The sequence below is a fragment of the Pavona decussata genome, unplaced genomic scaffold, assembly GCF_977016875.1.
Source record: "Pavona decussata unplaced genomic scaffold, jaPavDecu1.1 SCAFFOLD_78, whole genome shotgun sequence".
Taxonomy (NCBI): domain Eukaryota; kingdom Metazoa; phylum Cnidaria; class Anthozoa; order Scleractinia; family Agariciidae; genus Pavona; species Pavona decussata.
This window is the reverse complement of record NW_028145496.1, coordinates 3,010,563-3,032,500: the sequence shown is the minus strand read 5'-3', so window position 1 is coordinate 3,032,500 and position 21,938 is coordinate 3,010,563. Positions and strand designations below refer to the sequence as shown.

At 37.2% G+C, this 21,938-nt stretch overlaps 2 protein-coding genes across 4 annotated transcripts in view; both read right to left on the bottom strand.

Annotated features, from left to right (window-relative positions):
• Positions 1-11,859, bottom strand: part of LOC146476355 (uncharacterized) — a 40,400-nt gene extending 28,541 nt beyond the window's left edge. Inside the window, exon 1 of the mRNA XM_085114923.1 lies at positions 11,717-11,859. The gene's annotated coding sequence lies outside the window, so the exon portion shown is untranslated. The remainder of the gene's footprint in view (positions 1-11,716) is intronic.
• Positions 1-21,282, bottom strand: part of LOC146476354 (uncharacterized) — a 25,650-nt gene extending 4,368 nt beyond the window's left edge. The window contains exons 1-4 of one of the 3 annotated variants that reach the window (XM_085114910.1): positions 21,226-21,282; positions 4,841-5,006; positions 4,465-4,642; positions 1-752 (exon numbers count right to left, since the gene is read on the bottom strand). The exon at positions 1-752 is cut by the window's left edge and continues 522 nt beyond it. In XM_085114910.1, the coding sequence (XP_084971036.1) occupies positions 1-752; positions 4,465-4,642; positions 4,841-4,906 (996 nt within the window). In that variant the 5' untranslated portion in view covers positions 4,907-5,006; positions 21,226-21,282. Of the gene's footprint in view, positions 753-4,464; positions 4,643-4,840; positions 5,007-9,763; positions 9,908-21,225 lie in introns of those variants that run through there. The other 2 variants (XM_085114909.1, XM_085114908.1) reach the window with 2 other exon arrangements.
• Between the last annotated feature and the right edge of the window lie 656 nt (positions 21,283-21,938).

Below are 21,938 nucleotides of genomic sequence, written 5' to 3'. Positions count from 1 at the left end.
GATGTGAATTTCATCGCGTAAAATGACCCAGTCATAAGTTTCTTGGCGACTCTGTTGACTTATGGCAGCTTGCTGAGCTGCTAAAAGACTCGTCTCTAGTTCATTTAATTCCTGGTCTTTCAATATCAACCGTCTTTCTAGGTTTGCCCTTTCTTCTTCTTTTTCTCTAATTCGTCGCTCAAAATTTGTTAACTGTTGCTCCATCTCCCTCAAGTGCGAGTTTTGTCGCTCCAACTGCTCGTCTCTTCCTCGCAACTTTTCTTGGCAATTTTCCAATTCCCTTTGTATGCTATCTCTTTGTTCTTCTGTCTGTCTTAGCTGTCGGATCAAGTTGGCTTCACGTTCTTCTTTTTCTCGCGATTGTTGCTCCATCTCCCTCAAGTGCGAGTTTTGTCGCTCCAACTGCTCGTCTCTTCCTCGCAACTTTTCTTGGCAATTTTCCAATTCCCTTTGTATGCTATCCCTTTGTTCTTCTGTCTGTGTTAGCTGTCGGATCAAGTTGGCTTCGCGTTCTTCTTTTTCTCGCGATTGTTGCTCCATCTCCCTCAAGTGCGAGTTTTCTCGCTCCAACTGCTCGTCTCTTCCTCGCAACTTTTCTTGGCAATTTTCCAATTCCCTTTGTATGCTATCCCTTTGTTCTTCTGTCTGTCTTAGCTGTCGGATCAAGTTGGCTTCGCGTTCTTCTTTTTCTCGCGATTGTTCTTGAGAGGAATGTAGCTCTTTTGGTGTCTCAGGAAGGCTTGGTAAGCTTGCTAAACAATTGAAAGATTTGAATAAATGACATAACCTCAGTAACAGTATTTTCTTGTTTGCCTGCACAAATTGTCAGAGGTTACTCCGCTTTGAAATTCAGTTATTGTTACCACACAAATTGTGTTGAGTGGAAGTCATGTTTGTAGTAACTAGCAGTGACTTAACAATCTTCAGGGATCTATCCTACCCCTCCCACACCAAAATCCGATTTCTCCTGGATCTGGTCCATTTTTCAGTCATTTACTACCAGCTAACTCGAACCTGGTTAACTCGAATTCCCTGCTAACTCAAACTAATTTTACTTTTCCTGGAATCAAATTGACTTCCATTACTCGAACTCTATTTTAAAAGCATTGGTCGGAAAACCTCAATTGCCAGAACACAGCTTATTGACGTACAGGACGCCCAAGCTCAAGCTGTGACTTGCGTAATAGCGGTTACGGCGCAAATATAAGAGTTTGTATGGGAATATTTACGATCGGGTTTAGGAGGTAAAAATTCCGAAACTTTCTCAATAAAAATGGCATACCTTGTTTATACGGTGTACTGTTTGTTGTTTCTCTGTCCCTTTTTTCTGATTTGAGGTCATTTTAGCGAGTTATGCATCAGTCAATTCCAGCAGTGCCCATCCCCCCCCCCGGGCAACCCCGGGGCATTTGTTCACGTTGTCAGTCCCGGCGGTGGGGCATTCGTAATTTTATCGCGGCCCGGGGGCTGGGCATTTGCGTACCCCGGGGTGACCCCCGGGCATTTGACACACGTGTTTTCGAAAGTGCCATGGAGGAATTGTTGAAGATTGGCTAGTCCGTCAGGGGGTAGACAAACTTGTGGATGTTTTTAAAGGTATGTTTTCTCAATTTTAGATATTTCTTCATTAATTGTAAGCATATAAATATAAAAAGCAACAACTTGAACAATATTTTGTTTACCACATATCGAGAGATCGGAAACAATCAATGTGAACACGACTACAGCTGGTATTTCGCATTCAAAACTAGCCAAGCATTTTTCAAATTCACGAAAGTCAACCTGGAGTGCACTTTCCGGTTTGCGAATGATGCGATCTTCAAGACAGATCTTGCGAGCTTAAAATGCAATGCATCATAAAACGTAGCCTGCAAATACAGGCGCCCATCATCGCTCGCGGCTGCGGGCACGTCCGCCGCAATCCCAGCGCAGTTTATTAAATAATATTAAATTTTCCAAAAGTTCCCTTACATGTCCTGTTGTCCTTGAAGTCTTAATACCGTTGCATTATTTTAAAATACTGAAAAGTAGAACGTTTTATTCACTGATTAATAAAAAAACTGTAGTGGTGTTGGAAGGCGACGATCCCGGGGGCGGGGCATTTGCCCTCTTCCTTCGTCCCCACCCCGGGGCATTTAGACAGCTTATGTGTCCCCACCCCGGGGAATTTGCCCATTTTTTAAAAAACATCCTAATGCCCGGAGGTTAGCCCGGGGGAGGGGGGGATGGGTACTACTGGAATTGACTGATGCATTATCGTGTCCTGGGTTTCCCACTCCTAACCTAGGAATTGATAACTCGCTAAAATGGCCTCAAATCAGCACAAAATAGCAAACAGACAATAGGCAATAGACCTTAGAAGCAAGGTATGTCATTTTTATAAGAACTTTCCAATATTTTTACCTCCTAAACCCGATCGTAAATATTCCCATACAAACTCTTATATTTGCGCCGTGACCGCTATTACGCAAGATGATCACCAATCACAGCTTGAGCTTGGGCCGCCTGTGATTGACTTGTTAAAATCTTCTTTAAAAAAATATTTGATAGCGTGATTGTAACATACGGACGACTCAATATAGCCAATTTGTGGTTGAAATTAGTGACTAATCTACTGAAACTCAAAGGGAATTCCTTCGTTTGCCTTCAAATTTGGACAGTAGCTAGTTTAACATATAAACAACAAAAACGTGTCCGCCAATTTTTTCTTTCGAAATATTTTTTCTCCGAGAGCGATTTTTGTACGATCACTCCACATCAACTCTACACGTGCGATTAACAACCGGACATGTCTGTCAATTATCGGGCGGATCGGTCCAACCGAGAAAAGTGGTCCACCTCGAAAGGTGGACCAATTTTTCGAAACTTTTCCGGTTGAACCGAACCGATCCATTCAGTTTTGGACCGAAATTTCCGGAAATTTTGGTTAAATGGATCGCGCCCTAAATTAGCGAAAAAGCAAAATTCGTTTTGACTTGTAGCTTTAAAAAGGCGATTCGGACGCTCGCATTTAGAGGTCGTGAAAAATTCGACAATTCATTGTATTTCAAAATTCTTAGTATAGTTTGATAGCCAGCTCTATAAGCTTTAATTTGATATAGGGGTTTAGGTATCTACAGTTTAAACGGGACGCACTGCATCGCTTGGACGCGAGACACTTCTGAAGGAATAGGGTAACCTTAAGATATGATTGTTGGCAAAATTGAAAATGGCTTAGAACGTGGTTTTGTTAAACACCGTCTAAACTGTCTTATAATAAATGACCGGTTAGTAATGTATTATTTTGTTTATTCATCCTTTGCGTGACATTTTCGGTCGAACTAAATCACGTTTATCGCAAATACAAAGTGATGCCTTAGACTTTCAGCGAGTCTTTTATCCTTCACCTGTCATCAAAGACTGACGTGCATGCTCAAATACGCCTAATACAACGACGCCCAAGTATACACTCCACAGCGTCTTGTTTCGTTACAGCGGTTACCAATGACACGCGACCTATCGCCTTCAAAAGACTTCGATAAAGTTGCGTTTTGGTGGACGTCAATCATAGAAAAGCCGTTGAAATTATTTTGAATTCTGAGAACATTTCAAGGCAACAGAACCAAGAAATTGACAGTTTTATCCGCTGACGGATGGTAAACTTTATGAAAGTTGATTTCCAAGCCAGATTATCTAAAAAAATGGGCATTGTTTAGACGAAGCCGTATTTTTTTTATGAAACATTTGAAATCGCTACACCTGATAATAAATCAGCGATGCGTGCAAGTGAGTAAATTATCACGTGCAGTGAAAATTGAAATTTTTAATTCCAAAATACCTTTTGTTTGCGCTTGATCTGGCTCGAGAATCAATTCAAATAAAGTTTACCTTCTCTTAGCTTAGTTTACCTTCTCCTTCTCTCAAACCATTTACAATTTCTTAGTTTCTTGCCGGGTTACCTTGGAATCTTGTCAGAATTCAAAATAATTTCAACGGCTTTTGTTTGATTGACGTCCACCAAAACGCAACTTTATCCGACTCTTTTGAATGCCGTAGGTCGCGTGTTATTGGTAACCGCTGTAAAAACTCAACAAGTTATTAGGGATACTAAAAGTATCCCTGAACGAAATCCTTTATCAATTTTAGAGTTGATGGTAGCACATCATTTTTAGATTCTAGTATACTAGTATAGCTAGTACGAATATGAATATGAGTTGTGTGCCTTCAGTACTTATAAGGGATATATCCCAGGAAGATTAATTTTACTTTTTGTAAATGAAAACTTTACAGTTGTTTTGAATGATAATAGCAGCAATAGCTAAGCCCTTTTGAGATTGCAAAGGGACGAGATCATCTACACTGCGAGGACTTGTTTCGACACCACTCATTGTAAAATGACGACGGCTTTCTCGTTTCCCCGTCAAATAGACACTGGTTCAACTCGCACTCGTACCAAAATCTAAAGGTCTCTCAGTAACGACATACCTGAGATGTCACTACGAAGGTTTTCCAAAGCAGCATGAACAGCCCGTCCAAAAAGTTGCGCGCTTTCTTTGGTTGCAAATTTGAAACCATAGACCTGTCTTTGGCCTTTTATTTGGTGAAACACTTCTGTAGCTTCATCGTATTTTGAATCCTTTGTCAATGCAAAGTCTATAACCACCTGCCATTAAATAAATTCAATTAATAAACACATCTCATTTGCCAACTTAGATTATCATTCCATCTGTCTGTTTGTCTATCTGTCCCACTGTCTGTCTATAGTCTATAAAGTGATAAAGTATCTAGTATCCACTACGAATTTTACAATGATACAAAAACTTTCTAAATGAAGCAGCATTTCCAACACTCCCTTGCATACCTTGACACCTTGAACGGCGAGGATGCTATATGTGTTGTTGCTGGGATGATGACAAAGATCGACCATGAGTAATCCTGATTGACCATCGGGTAAGTACTCCCATGTTTTTTTGTCATTGTTCCAAAGCGCTACAGATCCCAATGCAGAGGCAATCGAATGTACACCACTACAAAAGATGACAAAAGAGATGAGTAATCAAAAAACGATAATGTATATAACTCTCTCTCTCTCTGTCTCTCTCTCTGTCTCACACAGAAGAGCCATGATCACATGTGCTTCGTAAAACAATACCAAAATACTACAACTTAGAAGAAAGTGAAATAATTAAAAAATATATTACACTTCTAACAATAACTAAAAATGCTGAATTTCATAAAGAATATAGTTGTTGTGAGGTCCAGAAAGCAAGAAACTATAAACCGCTTTCATAACTAGCGGCTGATAACTTTTTTTTTTTTTTCAGGAAAATTAGTGTTACTAGCCTCGCTAGCATGTGCAAAATTCAATAGAATTTTTACTCCAAAATGAGGTTAGTAGGGCTAATTCATATTTTATTGAAAATAATAATAAATCAGCCGCCATTGAAATCGGTTCTGCGAAGAATGCGAGTTGTGGAGTTGCGAGTTGCAGTTGCGAGTTGCGAGTTACAAACAGACAAAGTAAAGATATTTCTAATCCTAGTCAAGGTAAGGTAATAAGGTAGGAATCGCGCAGACTTTAAAAAGAACATTTTGGGAAAAATAAACAATAACCCCTGGGTGGGCACTCTTTTTCTGGAGTTCAGTTTTAATATCTGCCTAGTTACACCCAGAGGGTTACAAGTTTGGGTAAAAGAAGTGTTAAGGACCTATGCCATTGCTTTACAAAGCTCAGACAATGGTAAAAAATGGACGAATCCGATTATTTTTCTTTCGTACCTTTTTAAGGGTAAAAATAAGTAAGAACCCACGGGCAAAAAAGAGGCCACTCTTAGGGGGTTGTTGTCAAAATTTCACACGAGAATTTGCGTCACTTCTATGTATGGGAGTACCCAAGGCTCTAAATTTATTTAGCAAAGAAATCCACCACAACCCTTGGCACTGCTATTCTCGGGCGAAACTTGCTTGAATCTCGTTTCTGCGCTTGCCATTCCAACACAGTCAAAATGTGTTGGTGGGCTTAGCGAATTAAACTTATTTGGCATCTTATCTTCATTTTAATTTGGAGGATTTCTTTAATAACTGAAATTAGATCCTCCATCGCCATCACAAAATAAAACAGACTTTGGGGGTACTCCTCAGTATATCTAAATGTGACGCATTAAATGCTTATCTGAAGTTTCCAAAAGAACCCCTAAAGTACGAGAATCCAAATTTGTGGTCTTTGTCGTCCAATGTTATAACTTATCTGAGATTTATAAACCAGAAACATCGATCCCTAACACTTCCTTTGCTCAAAAAGGTTATTCTCTGGTTGTAACTTTGGTATATATTAAAACTGAACTCAACAAAGATTTAAGTACCCTTTTCTCTGAAAAGTCTGTTCTTACGTCCTGGCGATCCCTAACTTTTATATAACGTTATCTTCACTACAAATTTTCATTTTCTAGTTTTGGCAACTCGCAACTGCAACTCGCAACTCGCAATACGCATCTCGCAACTGCAACTCGCAACTCCACAACTCGCAAATTACCCAGTCCCATAGAAATCATTGCCGCTCACTTTTGACATTCGTATGGTTTTCTCGTCTTCCTTTACAGCTAATTCAGCCTTCCCATTGGACTGAGGGTAGTGATGGCTGGTACTCATATGCCCAAAGTCATAAACTTGAGCAAAATTACATAACCTCTCTACGACAAACAGTGGTCCGTTATCTCAGACTAACTCATAAGGTACGCTAAATCTTGCGAAGTGCCCCTTCAGCTTCTTTACAGCTGTTTATTCTAAAGTCGTGCTGTACATTCGGTCTAAATCGAAGAAATTGGAAAAGTAATCAATCGTCTCGAGGAATTCTTCGTTCTCAAACTGATAAAGGTTCGTTGCTACCTTTGCTCAGGAGATATGGCGTCACATTTGCGATCAAGCTGTTCTTGCTCTCAGGATATCCGCTTTAAAAATCGCCCTCACAGCCTGGAGGACTCCATTTTTATCCATTTTTCCTGGATCTGACCTAATCAAGTGTACTCCATCACCGGTGAAGGGCCCACTGAATGTGTCCGCCAGGTGCATCTCTAACCCTCTCTTGTACTGAACGTCGATGTCGTAACGCTGAAGACGCATAAACATCTTTTGTAGCTGTCTAGGGGCTGAGGTTAGGGGTTTTCCACACATCGTCTCCGAAGGCTTTGTGATCTGAGTCCACAACGACTTCTCCTTCGTCAGTGTATTTGCGAACGAAAACGTTCTACCACAAAGACAATGGCCAAAAGTTCCATTTCGACCTATGGAAATTTTTTTTTCGCTAATTGTGAGCACCCTACTTGCATAAGCGAGTAGCTTCCTGCCCCGTAATAACGATACGTCCAATCCATTCCCACCTGCATCGCATTACAAAACCAGTTGCTTGTCAGGTTCAAAATATTTCATTAACAGCGAGCTTGATACTAGGTCCTTGATCTCATCGAATGCCTTGCGGTGAATTGCAGACCAGCAAAATTCATTCTCTTTTCCTGTTAACTACCGCAGTGGTGCGGAGACGTCCGAGAGCTTTGGTAAGAACTTCGCTAAGTAGTTGGCCATCCTCGGGTCATAGCCATGCCCTTCATGGCCTTGCCGTAAAAAGTGAAATTTTGGGATATTGAAATAAAGGCCATTATTAAGAGATGTGGAATGAATATTTGTTTTCGGTGGTGGATATATGCACGTGTAGTTAGTTTGCAAAGTATGCTCAAAGAAATACCGAGAGCGATAACAGTCTTTCATAAATTGTAGGCAAATGAGGGTATATCTTATTATCGATGGTAGGTCTTATCAATCTTAACAATCTTTATTTGTTCATAAGATAAAAAAAAAGATGCATATCTCATGTTACAATAAACTGTAAGGTGGATGGTAGGTAGATAGGTGGTAGATGATAGATGGTAGGTAGATGCAGGCAACTTGCCAGCACCTAGAGAGGTTAGGAGCCGAGCTGTAGATGTGTAAACAAGGACACCCCTCTTTGCAATCACGGACACCCTCTTAGTTTTTCACAAGGCAGGTGCAATCAACAACACCAAGACAAATTACAGATACGCGATGTCACTTTTCCCACCATTGGAGACGAATATCACTTTACGGAGCAGCAACGTTTTATTCCTAAGGGTGGCTGTTTTGCCAAATCGCACAGATTGTGTCACCACGCAAAACAGATACAATTTGTCCGCACATTTCTTAACCACGTTTCTTACCACTAAATAGTCATTGTGTGATGTTTGTTGGGACTGGTTGCCAGTGAGATGCGAATTTCTTTTAAGATACTTTTGATCGTTTATAAGACTTATTCGTGATATGTTTACTCTTGCAAGTCAAATACATTCTTATAAAACAAGAAATTCCAACCTTTTCTATATACCTTATTGTCGAACTAATCTTCGAAAATTCTCAATTCGGTTTCAAGGTCCTTCGTTTTTCAACTCGCTAAGTCGTGAAATTCAAAACAGTGAAACTATCAGTTTGTTTGGCAAAAGACTTAAAAAATTCCTTCTATCTAAGTTAAATTGACTCTTTGTTGAGCTACACACCTTTTCTTTACCTTTTCTTTTTTTTTCTTCCTTTCCTTTTTTTTTTTTTTTTTTTTTCTTCTTTTAAAAAAAAAAAAAATTAATTGGAAATTTCAATCAGTACCCTTAACTTCTATGGTTTATCCAATAGTTCTAGGAAGCCTATAGTTAATAAGCCCCCGGCTTCTATATAGGCTTCCTAGCCTTTAACACATTTAATATTGTAAATAGTCAAGTATGAATATTGTAATAGAAAGAATATTGTGTGTCGTCTATAATGTATTTATGTTGTATTTTTTTGTTAATGGCAAATAAATTGAATTGAATTGAATTGAAAAGACTTTGCTTGGTCAGTACCCTCAAAATATCAGTAATTTAATATTAATTGGGAGACAATCTGTCTATCACTTACGCGCTCAAATGATGTAATTTTAATGTTACAATTTTAAATGTTACAATCATTTGGTGGCTTTTAATCTGGAATGCTTTACCTCTTGTGATATGGAAATCTAGATCAATTCAGCCATTTTAAATCCTTACTGAAAACTTATCTTTTTAACTTAGCTTTTGTTGCCTATTTATCAAACTTTAGATTTCATGCTGTAATGCGCCTTTGATCTTATTACGCTAGACGGCGCAATATAAGTTATTAATTATTATAGTTATTACTATTATTATTATTATTATTATTATTATTATTATTATTATTATTATTATTATTATTATTATTAACAAAGGAAATACGTGCATTAAAGACGCTGCCTCCAAATAGAGATATGTTTTTGCCTAGTTAATAACTATGTGAGAAAAAAAAATTTAGCTAATTTTCTTTTTAGATCTCAATAACGTTTACCTAGACCCTCTTTCCCCACATCGTGATAAACCGCGAAAAAAATTCCTTTGAATTAAGAGACACCGTCCTAAACAAATCAATTTCAATCTAAGACATTCTCAAGATGTGCAAAACAAAAAAAGACACTTACAGCCTAATTTGTCCCCAAAAGTCGAAATGGATGGAAGGGAAAAAAAATCAAACATTACAAGTAGCAACAAATCAATCATTAGGAGAAGTATACTTAGCTAGCTCAACTGAACTGAGAGAAACTATCACAAACCAGACTAACGCAAGTATTGGTAAATCTGTATTACCTGCATGTGCACCTTTGTACAATCAAGACAAGTTATTTAATACATATAATAACTTAACAAAAGTCAAGCATGTATTGAGTGAAATAAAAAGACACGGTCTGATTTATCCCCAAAAGTAGACATGCAAAGTAAAAAAACAAATTAATAATTTAATAAAAACTAAACTAGTGAGCAGCACTCTGCGAACTGTAGTTGTATAACTTCTTTATTTCTCCTACGCGTTTCGTGTGACTAGCGCACACTTTGTCAGGGAGTTTAACAATACAACATGATGTGCCTGTATATATACCTAACTCATGTTTAGAGTTTACATATTTTCGTAAAAAGACACCTACGGAATTGCATATAGGAAAGACAAACCCCGCGGTAATGCGTCTAGGAAACAGGCGGTAGATTTCGGCAAGGCGTGACATACTTTGTGCGTGATATAATTTTGGGGCCCAGAGTTTTAGCTAAAACTGTGGGAAGACCTATTGCCGCTTCTCATTCATATATTACTAGGCCTATTAGTATTTTTATCGACGAGCTTGTTAAGCCTAAAATACGTATGCCTACTGTTCTTAGGGACTCGGGTGAGCTTATTCAATTATTGGAGAACATGATTTTACCCAATACCGATTGCTTTCTGGTTACAGCGGATGCCGTATCCCTGTATCCAAACGTGGATACGAAGAAAGCACTAATCGCGCTCGACCTGCTCCTTCGGGAAGAAAGGGTTCCCGAGACTCCATTGTTGATTCAGCTCGCCCGACTGGTTTTTGATAATAATTACATATATTCAGAATTTAGCCCGGACAGTTTTCACCAAGTGTTTGGAATCGCTATGGGCACGCCTTTCGCAGTCACGGTAGCTAACGCTTTTATGTTTCATCACGAGAAGGATATTGTGGAATATTACGCCCAATATCTAATGCTATACAAGCGTTTTATTGATGACATTTTTGCTATCTGGTGTGGGCCCAAAGGTACCCTCTTTGAATTTCTTAACGCTCTCAATAGCAAAACTGATCGAATCAAACTTACTTATTGTATTAGCGAAAGTAGCATTTCTTTTCTGGATTTGTTTCTCTATAGAAATACCTCTTCGAACGTGCTGCAATTTTCCACCTTTCAAAAGCCTCTTAACAAATATCTGTACATACCCTTCGAGTCGTTTCACCCTTCTAGCAATAAGAAAGCCTTTATCAAAGGGGAATTAATGAGATACGATAGGAACAGTTCTTCCTTTAATTCATTTAATGAAACTAGGGAAAGGTTCTGGAAGCGACTACGATAAGGGGTTTCCTTTCAGCTTTCTGCTTCCATTGTTTCGTGAAATACGATACAGTGACGGAAAGAAATGGCTTTACCAGAAACCTAAGAATAAGTCTAGCTTGGGTAGGACTATTGTTTTTAAGACTACCTTTAACTGTAGTCACGCACGTATTAAGAGTGTTGTTAGCACTATCTTAGATTGTACTGTATGTTACAAGAAAACTGCGACATTAGCTAATATTTGTAAGTAAGTTATTTTTTGGGGGGCCCACAGTTTTAGCTAAAACTGTGGGCCCCAAAATTATATCACCCACAAAGTATGTCACGCCTTGCCGAAATCTATCGCTGTTTCCTAGACGCATTACCGCGAGGTTTGTCTTTCCTATATGCAATTCCGTAGGTGTGTTTTTACGAAAATATGTAAACTCTAAACATGAGTTAGGTATATATACAGGCACATCATGTTGTATTGTTAAACTCCCTGACGAAGTGTGCGCTAGTCACACGAAACGCGTAGGAGAAATAAAGAAGTTATACAACTACAGTTCGCAGAGTGCTGCTCACTAGTTTAGTTTTTATTAAATAATTTTATTAAATTGTCTTAAACAAATCAATCATTAGGAGAAGCATACTTAGCTAGCAGAACTGCAAGAAAAGAAACTATCACAAACCAGACTAATGCAAGTATTGATAAATCTGTATTACCTGTGCACCATTGGACAATCAAGACAAGTTATTTAATACATTTAATAACTTAACAAACGTCAAGCGTGTATTGAGTGAAGTAAAAAGACACTTACGGTCTGATTTATCCCCAAACGTCGACATGCAAAGAAAAAACACAAATCAATAATTAGGAGAAGTATACTTAGCTAGCTCAACTGCAAGAAGAGAAACTATCACAAACCAGACTAACGCAAGTATTGGTAAATGTGTATTGCCTGTGCACCATTAGACAATCAAGACAAGTTATTTGATACTTGTAATAACTAAACAAACGTCAACCGTGTATTGAGTGCAGTAAAAAGAGACTTACCCTCTGATTTATCCCCAAACGTCGACATGCACAGGAAAAACACAAATCAATCATTAGGAGAAGTATACTTAGCTAGCTCAACTGCAAGAAGAGAAACTATCACAAACCAGACTAACGCAAGTATTGGTAAATGTGTATTGCCTGTGCACCATTAGACAATCAAGACAAGTTTTTTGATACTTGTAATAACTAAACAAACGTCAAGCGTGTAATGAGTGAAGTAAAAAGAGACTTACGGTCTGATTTATCCCCAAACGTCGACATGCACAAGAAAAACACAAATTAATCATTAGGAGAAGTATACTTAGCTAGCTCAACTGCAAGAAGAGAAACTATCACAAACCAGACTAACGCAAGTATTGGTTAATCTGTATTGCTTGTGCACCTTTGTACAATCAAGACAAATTACTTAATACATATAATAAGTTAACAAAAGTCAAGTGTGTATTGAGTGAAGTAAAAAGACACTTACAGCCTGATTTATCCCCAAAAGTCGACATGCAAAGGAAAAATACAAAGCAATATTAGGAGAAGTATACTTAGCTAGCTCAACTGCAAGAAGAGAAACTACCACAAACCAGACTAACGCAAGTATTGGTTAATCTGTATTGCCTGTGCACCTTTGTACAATGAAGACAAGTTATTTAATACATTTAATAACTTAACAAACGTCAAGCGTGTATTGAGTGAAGTAAAAAGACACTTACGGCCTGATTTATCCCCAAACGTCGACATGCACAGGAAAAACACAAATCAATCATTAGGAGAAGTATACTTAGCTAGCTCAACTGCAAGAAGAGAAACTATCACAAATCAGACTAACGCAAGTATTGGTAAACGTGTATTGCCTGTGCACCATTGGACAATCAAGACAAATTACTTAATACATATAATAAGTTAACAAAAGTCAAGCGTGTATTGATTGAAGTAAAAAGACACTTACATCCTGATTTATCCCCAAACGTCGACATGCAAAGGAAAAACACAAATCAATCATTAGGAGAAGTATACTTAGCTACCTCAACTGCAAGAAAAGAAACTATCACAAACCAGTCTAACGCAAGTATTGGTAAATCTGTATTACATGTGCACCTTTGAACAATCAAGACAAATTACTTAATACATATAATAAGTTAACAAAAGTCAAGTGTGTATTGAGTGAAGTAAAAAGACACTTACAGCCTGATTTATCCCCAAAAGTCGACATGCAAAGGAAAAATACAAAGCAATCATTAGGAGAAGTATACTTAGCTAGCTCAACTGCAAGAAGAGAAACTATCACAAACCAGACTAACGCAAGTATTGGTAAATGTGTATTGCCTGTGCACCATTGGACAATCAAGACAAGTTATTTAATACATTTAATAACTTAACAAAAGTCAAGTGTGCATTTGGTGAAATAAAAAGACACTTACGCTCTGATTTATCCCCAAAAGTCAACATGGAAAGAAAACGACAAATCAATCATTAGGAGAAGTATACTTAGCTAGCTCAACTGCAAGAAGAGAAACTATCACAAACCAGACTAATGCAAGTATTGGTAAATCTGTATTACCTGTGCACCTTTGTACAATCAAGACAAGTTATTTAATATATATAATAACGTAACAAAAGTCAAGTGTGTATTGAGTGAAGTAAAAAGACACTTACGACCTGATTTATCCCCAAAAGTCGACATGCAAAGGAAAAATACAAAGCAATCATTAGGAGAAGTATACTTAGCTAGCTCAACTGCAAGAAGAGAAACTATCACAAACCAGACTAACACAAGTATTGGTAAGTCTGTATTTATTTACTTGTGCACTTTTGGACAATCAAGACAAGTTATTTAATACATTTAATAACTTAACAAACGTCAAGCGTGTATTGAGTGAAGTAAAAAGACACTTACCCTCTGATTTATCCCCAAACGTCGACATGCAAAGGAAAAACACAAATCAATAATTAGGAGAAGTATACTTAGCTAGCTCAACTGCAAGAAGAGAAACTATCACAAACCAGACTAACGCAAGTATTGGTAAATGTGTATTGCCTGTGCACCATTAGACAATCAAGACAAGTTATTTGATACTTGTAATAACTAAACAAACGTCAAGCGTGAATTGAGTGAAGTAAAAAGAGACTTACCCTCTGATTTATCCCCAAACGTCGACATCCACAGGAAAAACACAAATCAATCATTAGGAGAAGTATACTTAGCTAGCTCAACTGCAAGAAGAGAAACTATCACAAACCAGACTAACGCAAGTATTGGTAAATGTGTATTGCCTGTGCACCATTAGACAATCAAGACAAGTTATTTGATACTTGTAATAACTAAACAAACGTGAAGCGTGTATTGAGTGAAGTAAAAAGAGACTTACCCTCTGATTTATCCCCAAACGTCGACATGCACAGGAAAAACACAAATCAATCATTAGGAGAAGTATACTTAGCTAGCTCAACTGCAAGAAGAGAAACTATCACAAACCAGACTAACGCAAGTATTGGGTAATCTGTATTGCCTGTGCACCTTTGTACAATCAAGACAAATTACTTAATACATATAATAAGTTAACAAAAGTCAAGTGTGTATTGAGTGAAGTAAAAAGACACTTACAGCCTGATTTATCCCCAAAAGTCGACATGCAAAGGAAAAATACAAAGCAATCATTAGGAGAAGTATACTTAGCTAGCTCAACTGCAAGAAGAGAAACTACCACAAACCAGACTAACTCAAGTATTGGTTAATCTGTATTGCCTGTGCACCTTTGTACAATGAAGACAAGTTATTTAATACATTTAATAACTTAACAAACGTCAAGCGTGTATTGAGTGAAGTAAAAAGACACTTACGCTCTGATTTATCCCCAAACGTCGACATGCACAGGAAAAACACAAATCAATCATTAGGAGAAGTATACTTAGCTAGCTCAACTGCAAGAAGAGAAACTATCACAAATCAGACTAACGCAAGTATTGGTAAACGTGTATTGCCTGTGCACCATTGGACAATCAAGACAAATTACTTAACAGCCGTTGTCAGTAACTTTCGAGAATCCGGCGACAGAAGCGAAAATTCGAATTTTTTTTTATTTGCCCCAAAAGACCCTTTTGGTGAACTATTTTCAAAAATAATATTCAAAAGTTCCAGCGAATTTTTTTTTCGGCAAAAATTAGAAAAGTTCGAAATCGGCCTCAACGTGCCCGATGGCTCGATTGAAATTATGCAAATTAGTACATTTTTAAAACTCTCGTTCAAGACAACGCAACGTTTTCTCGAGTTGACACTTTCACAATCGTTTTTACATCCCTTTTGCTTGCTTCCAAACTATATTTTATCTCGACCTGAACATTCTTTCATTCGAAGTTAGCAACGTAAAGAATACAATGTTTGCTATTTCTTAGATAGAGTGATTTTAGCCATATTTCAGATGACCATATCATCGGGGGTATACGAATATACTGGTAATGAAATACCTGTTTTGAACGGGTAATTTTTCTTATTTATCATGTTAAAATATTTAGTTTGGCCCGTGGAAAGCGAGCGCGCTAGGTCGAGATGTGTGGAATGCACTTTGACACAATTCGCCATTTCAGCACTTCATGTTCCTCCTGTAACTTTGCACGTGTCAATACAGTTCACGGAAGCTTTTAGATAAAAGCCAAGGTCTCTGGTTTCATTTCATGCTTTAATACACGTAAATAACAAGCTTTAAACTTGAGAGCTCCCCATGTTAGCATTAAGTCATCAAATGATTCGTTTCAGGTGAAATTTTCGAGTTTATATTGAGCCGTTCAAGTGAGATGAAAGAGCCGTTCCCAGGGAAACAACTTGAAATCAGTGAAATTAATACCCTGTCTCTCATATCATGCTACACTTCCAAACTACCGTTATTTTTAAGCTAGAAAGTGTAAATGCTCCCTTTTTGGGTGACCTAAAACAGAATTTGCCTTAAATATTACGAATAAAGTCCACTGCAATAAAAAACTGAAAAAATCGCGCACCGACGTAAACTGTAAACATCAGCCGTTTCTCAACTCGCCACATGGGTGAAACGCGTCCGTTATTGTTTTACCTCTGTATACATTTATAACCAGAAAGTAGAAACAAAAATTTTTCTCTATGCCCATCTGTATAAAAACACTTGCCAACGAAGCTTTTGTTTTTCTGTGTGTTTGTCGAAAATACTGAAGAATAGTGCAACATTGTTACTGACTGCTTGACTCATTCAATCACAACCGGATAACACGACTGAATACTAGATATAAAAAAAATGCTCTTAATTCTCTCCAATTGTTACTCACATTATATCCGGCGATATCATATCCCAGAGGCAAGGCTGAAAGTTGTCTCAAATTCCGCATATTAGAAATTTAAAGTTTTGAACAACGCGAACAACTTTCATTGCGTGACAAGTGAAATGTGATACGCAAGCGCGCGAAAAGCACAGGAACAAGCTATGTCAACATTTGCGCTTGTGATGACAGTGCGAAAATAATTTTTGAAATTACAAGAAGAAATTAAGACAAGTCAAGGTCTGCAAGGTATATTTGATTGCCGGATTGAAACGAAATTCATGTATCCCCCGGGGGGGATTTTACCGAATTCTCATCAACAACAACAACAACAACAACAACAACAACCTTTATTTTCCTCAAAATAAAGCCAAAATTAACTATAATGAAAAGTAAACCAATCAAGAGCTTTCGAGGTCTCGATGCGGTATTTCAATACTATCCTCAAACAAAAAGCTAATATATTTAGGAGAGTAAAGTTTTTCTTTCGCCATGGAACCTCTCCGTGCGGATCGATCAAGCTCAAAAAATGCGCAATATTTGCAATGTGTTACGCTTAATCAATGCAAAAAGGGCGTTCGCTCGCACCTATACAGGCACAAAAGATCCGGCCTATGAAGAAATTCAAGACGAAATAGTGTTGTTGCTAGAAAGGGCAGGTAAAGTGTTTTCATTTGAGTGAAACTAAGAGCATGAAAGAACATTTTATTTCCTTTTCTGATTTTCCCCTATTTTTTTTAGAATCGTTGTTCATCATGATCAATGTATGCACTGTGGCTTAACCTAATCCAAATGGAAATATCTTCAACCAATTCCATATAAAGATCACTAGACTCTGGTACACAGGCTCAAAAGATACTCTCAATGGCCTTTTCAAAGGCTGTTTGTGTGGTGGATACTCTGGAGCACGCTAGGAGGATTTAACAAAGACAACGTCAGACTTGAACAGTGACGGCCCGTAAGAGATAACACCGTCTTTTAGACCGAACACGAACATCTGAGAAATGCCAGTCGTGCCCCTTGTCCTTTGACACTAGTGCGCGCGCTAGAAAATAAATTAAGGTTAAACTCTTACCTTAAAATTCGATCAGCTCTACCGTCAGCAATAATGCAGAATAATGTTGTGTATTTCCGGTTAACATTTTATCACCATCATTGACTCATCTCAAACTGACATTAAAGCTACGTTAAATATTTGACTGCAATAGGCCTTATCACGGTTTTCGACGCCATTTTGAAGAGTAGGCAAACAGGCTTGAAATAACAGTGTTTGTATGGAAATTCGATGTCATATAATTTTCATAAAATAATAAAACATTGCTGCTGAAAAATTCATGAATTGGAAACTTTTGGCGTTAGGAAAAGGATTTTAAGAAAAAAAATTGGAGGGATGTAACTGTGCCAGAGGGCGTCCAGTCGTGTTTTGAACTTTCCATACATTTTCCTGTATTTTTTTTCCTGCGAACTATTTTTAGTACTACAGTTCACGGCTGGTTCGCTTTATCCACAACTTTTGAGCATTGATCCATGGCGAAAGACAAACTTCACTCTCCTCAGTGTATTAGCTTTTTGTTTGAGGATAGTACTGATATACCGCATTGAGGTTTCAAAAGGTCTTAATTTGTTGACTTGATTTGTAAATTAATTTCGGTTTTACTTTTTCTGTAATGTTATTGATGAGAATCCGGCACAGACAATACAGAGTGAATCTCGGAGGAGGAAAACTACATGATTATCGTTTCAGTCCATTAAATATACCTTGCAAACCTTGACTTGTCTCAATTTCATCTTGTAATTTCAAAAATTATTTTTGCACTGTCATCACTGACAAGCGCAAATATTGACAAAGCTTATTCCTGTGCTTTTCGCGCGCTTGCGTATCACATTTCACTTGTCACGCAATGAAAGTTGTTCGCGTTGTTCAAAACTTTAAATTTCTGATATGCGGAATTTGAGACGACTTTCAGCCTTGCCTCGGGAATGTGACATCGCCGTATATAATGTGAGTAACGATTGCAGAGAAGTAAGAGCATTTCTTTATATCTAGTATTCAGTCGTGTTATCCGGTTGTAATTGAATGAGCCAAGTAGACAGTAACAATGTTGCACTATTCTTCAGTATTTTCGACAAACACACAGAAAAACAAAAGCTTCGTTGGCAAGTGTTTTTATACAGATGGGCATAGAGAAAAATTTTTGTTTCTACTTTCTGGTCATAAATGTATACAGAGGTAAAACGACGGACGCGTTTCATCCATGTGGCGAGTTGAGAAACGGCTGATGTTTACAGTTTACGTCGGTGCGCGATTTTTTCAGTTTTTTATTGCAGTGGACTTTATTCGTAATATTTAAGGCAAATTCTGTTTTAGGTCACCCAAAAAGGGAGCATTTACACTTTCTAGCTTAAAAATAACGGTAGTTTGGAAGTGTAGCATGATATGAGAGACAGGGTATTAATTTCACTGATTTCAAGTTGTTTCCCTGGGAACGGCTCTTTCATCTCACTTGAACGGCTCAATATAAACTCGAAAATTTCACCTGAAACGAATCATTTGATGACTTAATGCTAATATGGGGAGCTCTCAAGTTTAAAGCTTGTTATTTACGTGTATTAAAGCATGAAATGAAACCAGAGACCTTGGCTTTTATCTAAAAGCTTCCGTGAACTGTATTGACACGTGCAAAGTTACAGGAGGAACATGAAGTGCTGAAATGGCGAATTGTGTCAAAGTGCATTCCACACATCTCGACCTAGCGCGCTCGCTTTCCACGGGCCAAACTAAATATTTTAACATGATAAATAAGAAAAATTACCCGTTCAAAACAGGTATTTCATTACCAGTATATTCGTATACCCCCGATGATATGGTCATCTGAAATATGGCTAAAATCACTCTATCTAAGAAATAGCAAACATTGTATTCTTTACGTTGCTAACTTCAAATGAAAGAATGTTCAGGTCGAGATAAAATATAGTTTGGAAGCAAGCAAAAGGGATGTAAAAACGATTGTGAAAGTGTCAACTTGAGAAAACGTTGCCTTGTCTTGAACGAGAGTTTTGAAAATGTACTAATTTGCATAATTTCAATCGGGCCATAGGGCACGTTGAGGCCGATTTCGAACTTTCCTAATTTTTGCCGAAAAAAAAATTCGCTGGAACTTTTGAATATTATTTTTGAAAATAGTTCACCAAAAGGGTCTTTTGGGGCAAATAAAAAAAAATTCGAATTTTCGCTTCTGTCGCCGGATTCTCGAAAGTTACTGACAACGGCTCTTAATACATATAATAAGTTAACAAAAGTCAAGCGTGTATTGATTGAAGTAAAAAGACACTTACATCCTGATTTATCCCCAAACGTCGACATGCAAAGGAAAAACACAAATCAATCATTAGGAGAAGTATACTTAGCTACCTCAACTGCAAGAAAAGAAACTATCACAAACCAGTCTAACGCAAGTATTGGTAAATCTGTATTACATGTGCACCTTTGAACAATCAAGACAAATTACTTAATACATATAATAAGTTAACAAAAGTCAAGTGTGTATTGAGTGAAGTAAAAAGACACTTACAGCCTGATTTATCCCCAAAAGTCGACATGCAAAGGAAAAATACAAAGCAATCATTAGGAGAAGTATACTTAGCTAGCTCAACTGCAAGAAGAGAAACTATCACAAACCAGACTAACGCAAGTATTGGTAAATGTGTATTGCCTGTGCACCATTGGACAATCAAGACAAGTTATTTAATACATTTAATAATTTAACAAAAGTCAAGTGTGCATTTGGTGAAATAAAAAGACACTTACTCTCTGATTTATCCCCAAAAGTCAACATGGAAAGAAAACGACAAATCAATCATTAGGAGAAGTATACTTAGCTAGCTCAACTGCAAGAAGAGAAACTATCACAAACCAGACTAATGCAAGTATTGGTAAATCTGTATTACCTGTGCACCTTTGTACAATCAAGACAAGTTATTTAATATATATAATAACGTAACAAAAGTCAAGTGTGTATTGAGTGAAGTAAAAAGACACTTACCGCCTGATTTATCCCCAAAAGTCGACATGCAAAGGAAAAATACAAAGCAATCATTAGGAGAAGTATACTTAGCTAGCTCAACTGCAAGAAGAGAAACTATCACAAACCAGACTAACCCAAGTATTGGTAAGTCTCTATTTATTTACTTGTGCACTTTTGGACAATCAAGACAAGTTATTTAATACATTTAATAACTTAACAAAAGTCAAGTGTGCATTTGGTGAAATAAAAAGACACTTACAGCCTGATTTATCCCCAAAAGTCAACATGGAAAGAAAACGACAAATCAATCATTAGGAGAAGTATACTTAGCTAGCTCAACTGCAAGAAGAGAAACTATCACAAACCAGACTAATGCAAGTATTGGTAAATCTGTATTACCTGTGCCCCTTTGTACAATCAAGACAAGTTATTTAATATATATAATAACGTAACAAAAGTCAAGCGTGTATTGAGTGAAGTAAAAAAACACTTACCGCCTGATTTATCCCCAAAAGTCGACATGCAAAGGAAAAATACAAAACAATCATTAAAAGAAGTATACTTAGCTAGCTCAACTGCAAGAAGAGAAACTATCACAAACCAGACTAACCCAAGTATTGGTAAGTCTGTATTTATTTACATGTGCACTTTTGGACAATCAAGACAAGTTATTTAATACATTTAATAATTTAACAAAAGTCAAGTGTGCATTTGGTGAAATAAAAAGACACTTACTCTCTGATTTATCCCCAAAAGTCAACATGGAAAGAAAACGACAAATCAATCATTAGGAGAAGTATACTTAGCTAGCTCAACTGCAAGAAGAGAAACTATCACAAACCAGACTAAAGCAAGTATTGGTAAATCTGTATTACCTGTGCACCTTTGTACAATCAAGAAAAGTTATTTAATATATATAATAACGTAACAAAAGTCAAGTGTGTTTTGAGTGAAGTAAAAAGACAGTTACTGCCTGATTTATCCCCAAAAGTCGACATGCAAAGGAAAAATACAAAGCAATCATTAGGAGAAGTATACTTAGCTAGCTCAACTGCAAGAAGAGAAACTATCACAAACCAGACTAACCCAAGTATTGGTAAGTCTCTATTTATTTACCTGTGCACTTTTGGACACTCAAGACAAGTTATTTAATACATTTAATAACTTAACAAAAGTCAAGTGTGCATTTGGTGAAATAAAAAGACACCTACGCTCTGATTTATCCCCAAAAGTCAACATGGAAAGAAAACGACAAATCAATCATTAGGAGAAGTAAACTTAGCTAGCTCAACTGCAAAAAGAGAAACTATCACAAACCAGACTAATGCAAGTATTGGTAAATCTGTATTACCTGTGCACCTTTGTACAATCAAGACAAGTTATTTAATATATATAATAACGTAACAAAAGTCAAGTGTGTATTGAGTGAAGTAAAAAGACACTTACCGCCTGATTTATCCCCAAAAGTCGACATGCAAAGGAAAAATACAAAGCAATCATTAGGAGAAGTATACTTAGCTAGCTCAACTGCAAGAAGAGAAACTATCACAAACCAGACTAACCCAAGTATTGGTAAGTCTCTATTTATTTACCTGTGCACTTTTGGACAATCAAGACAAGTTATTTAATACATTTAATAACTTAACAAAAGTCAAGTGTGCATTTGGTGAAATAAAA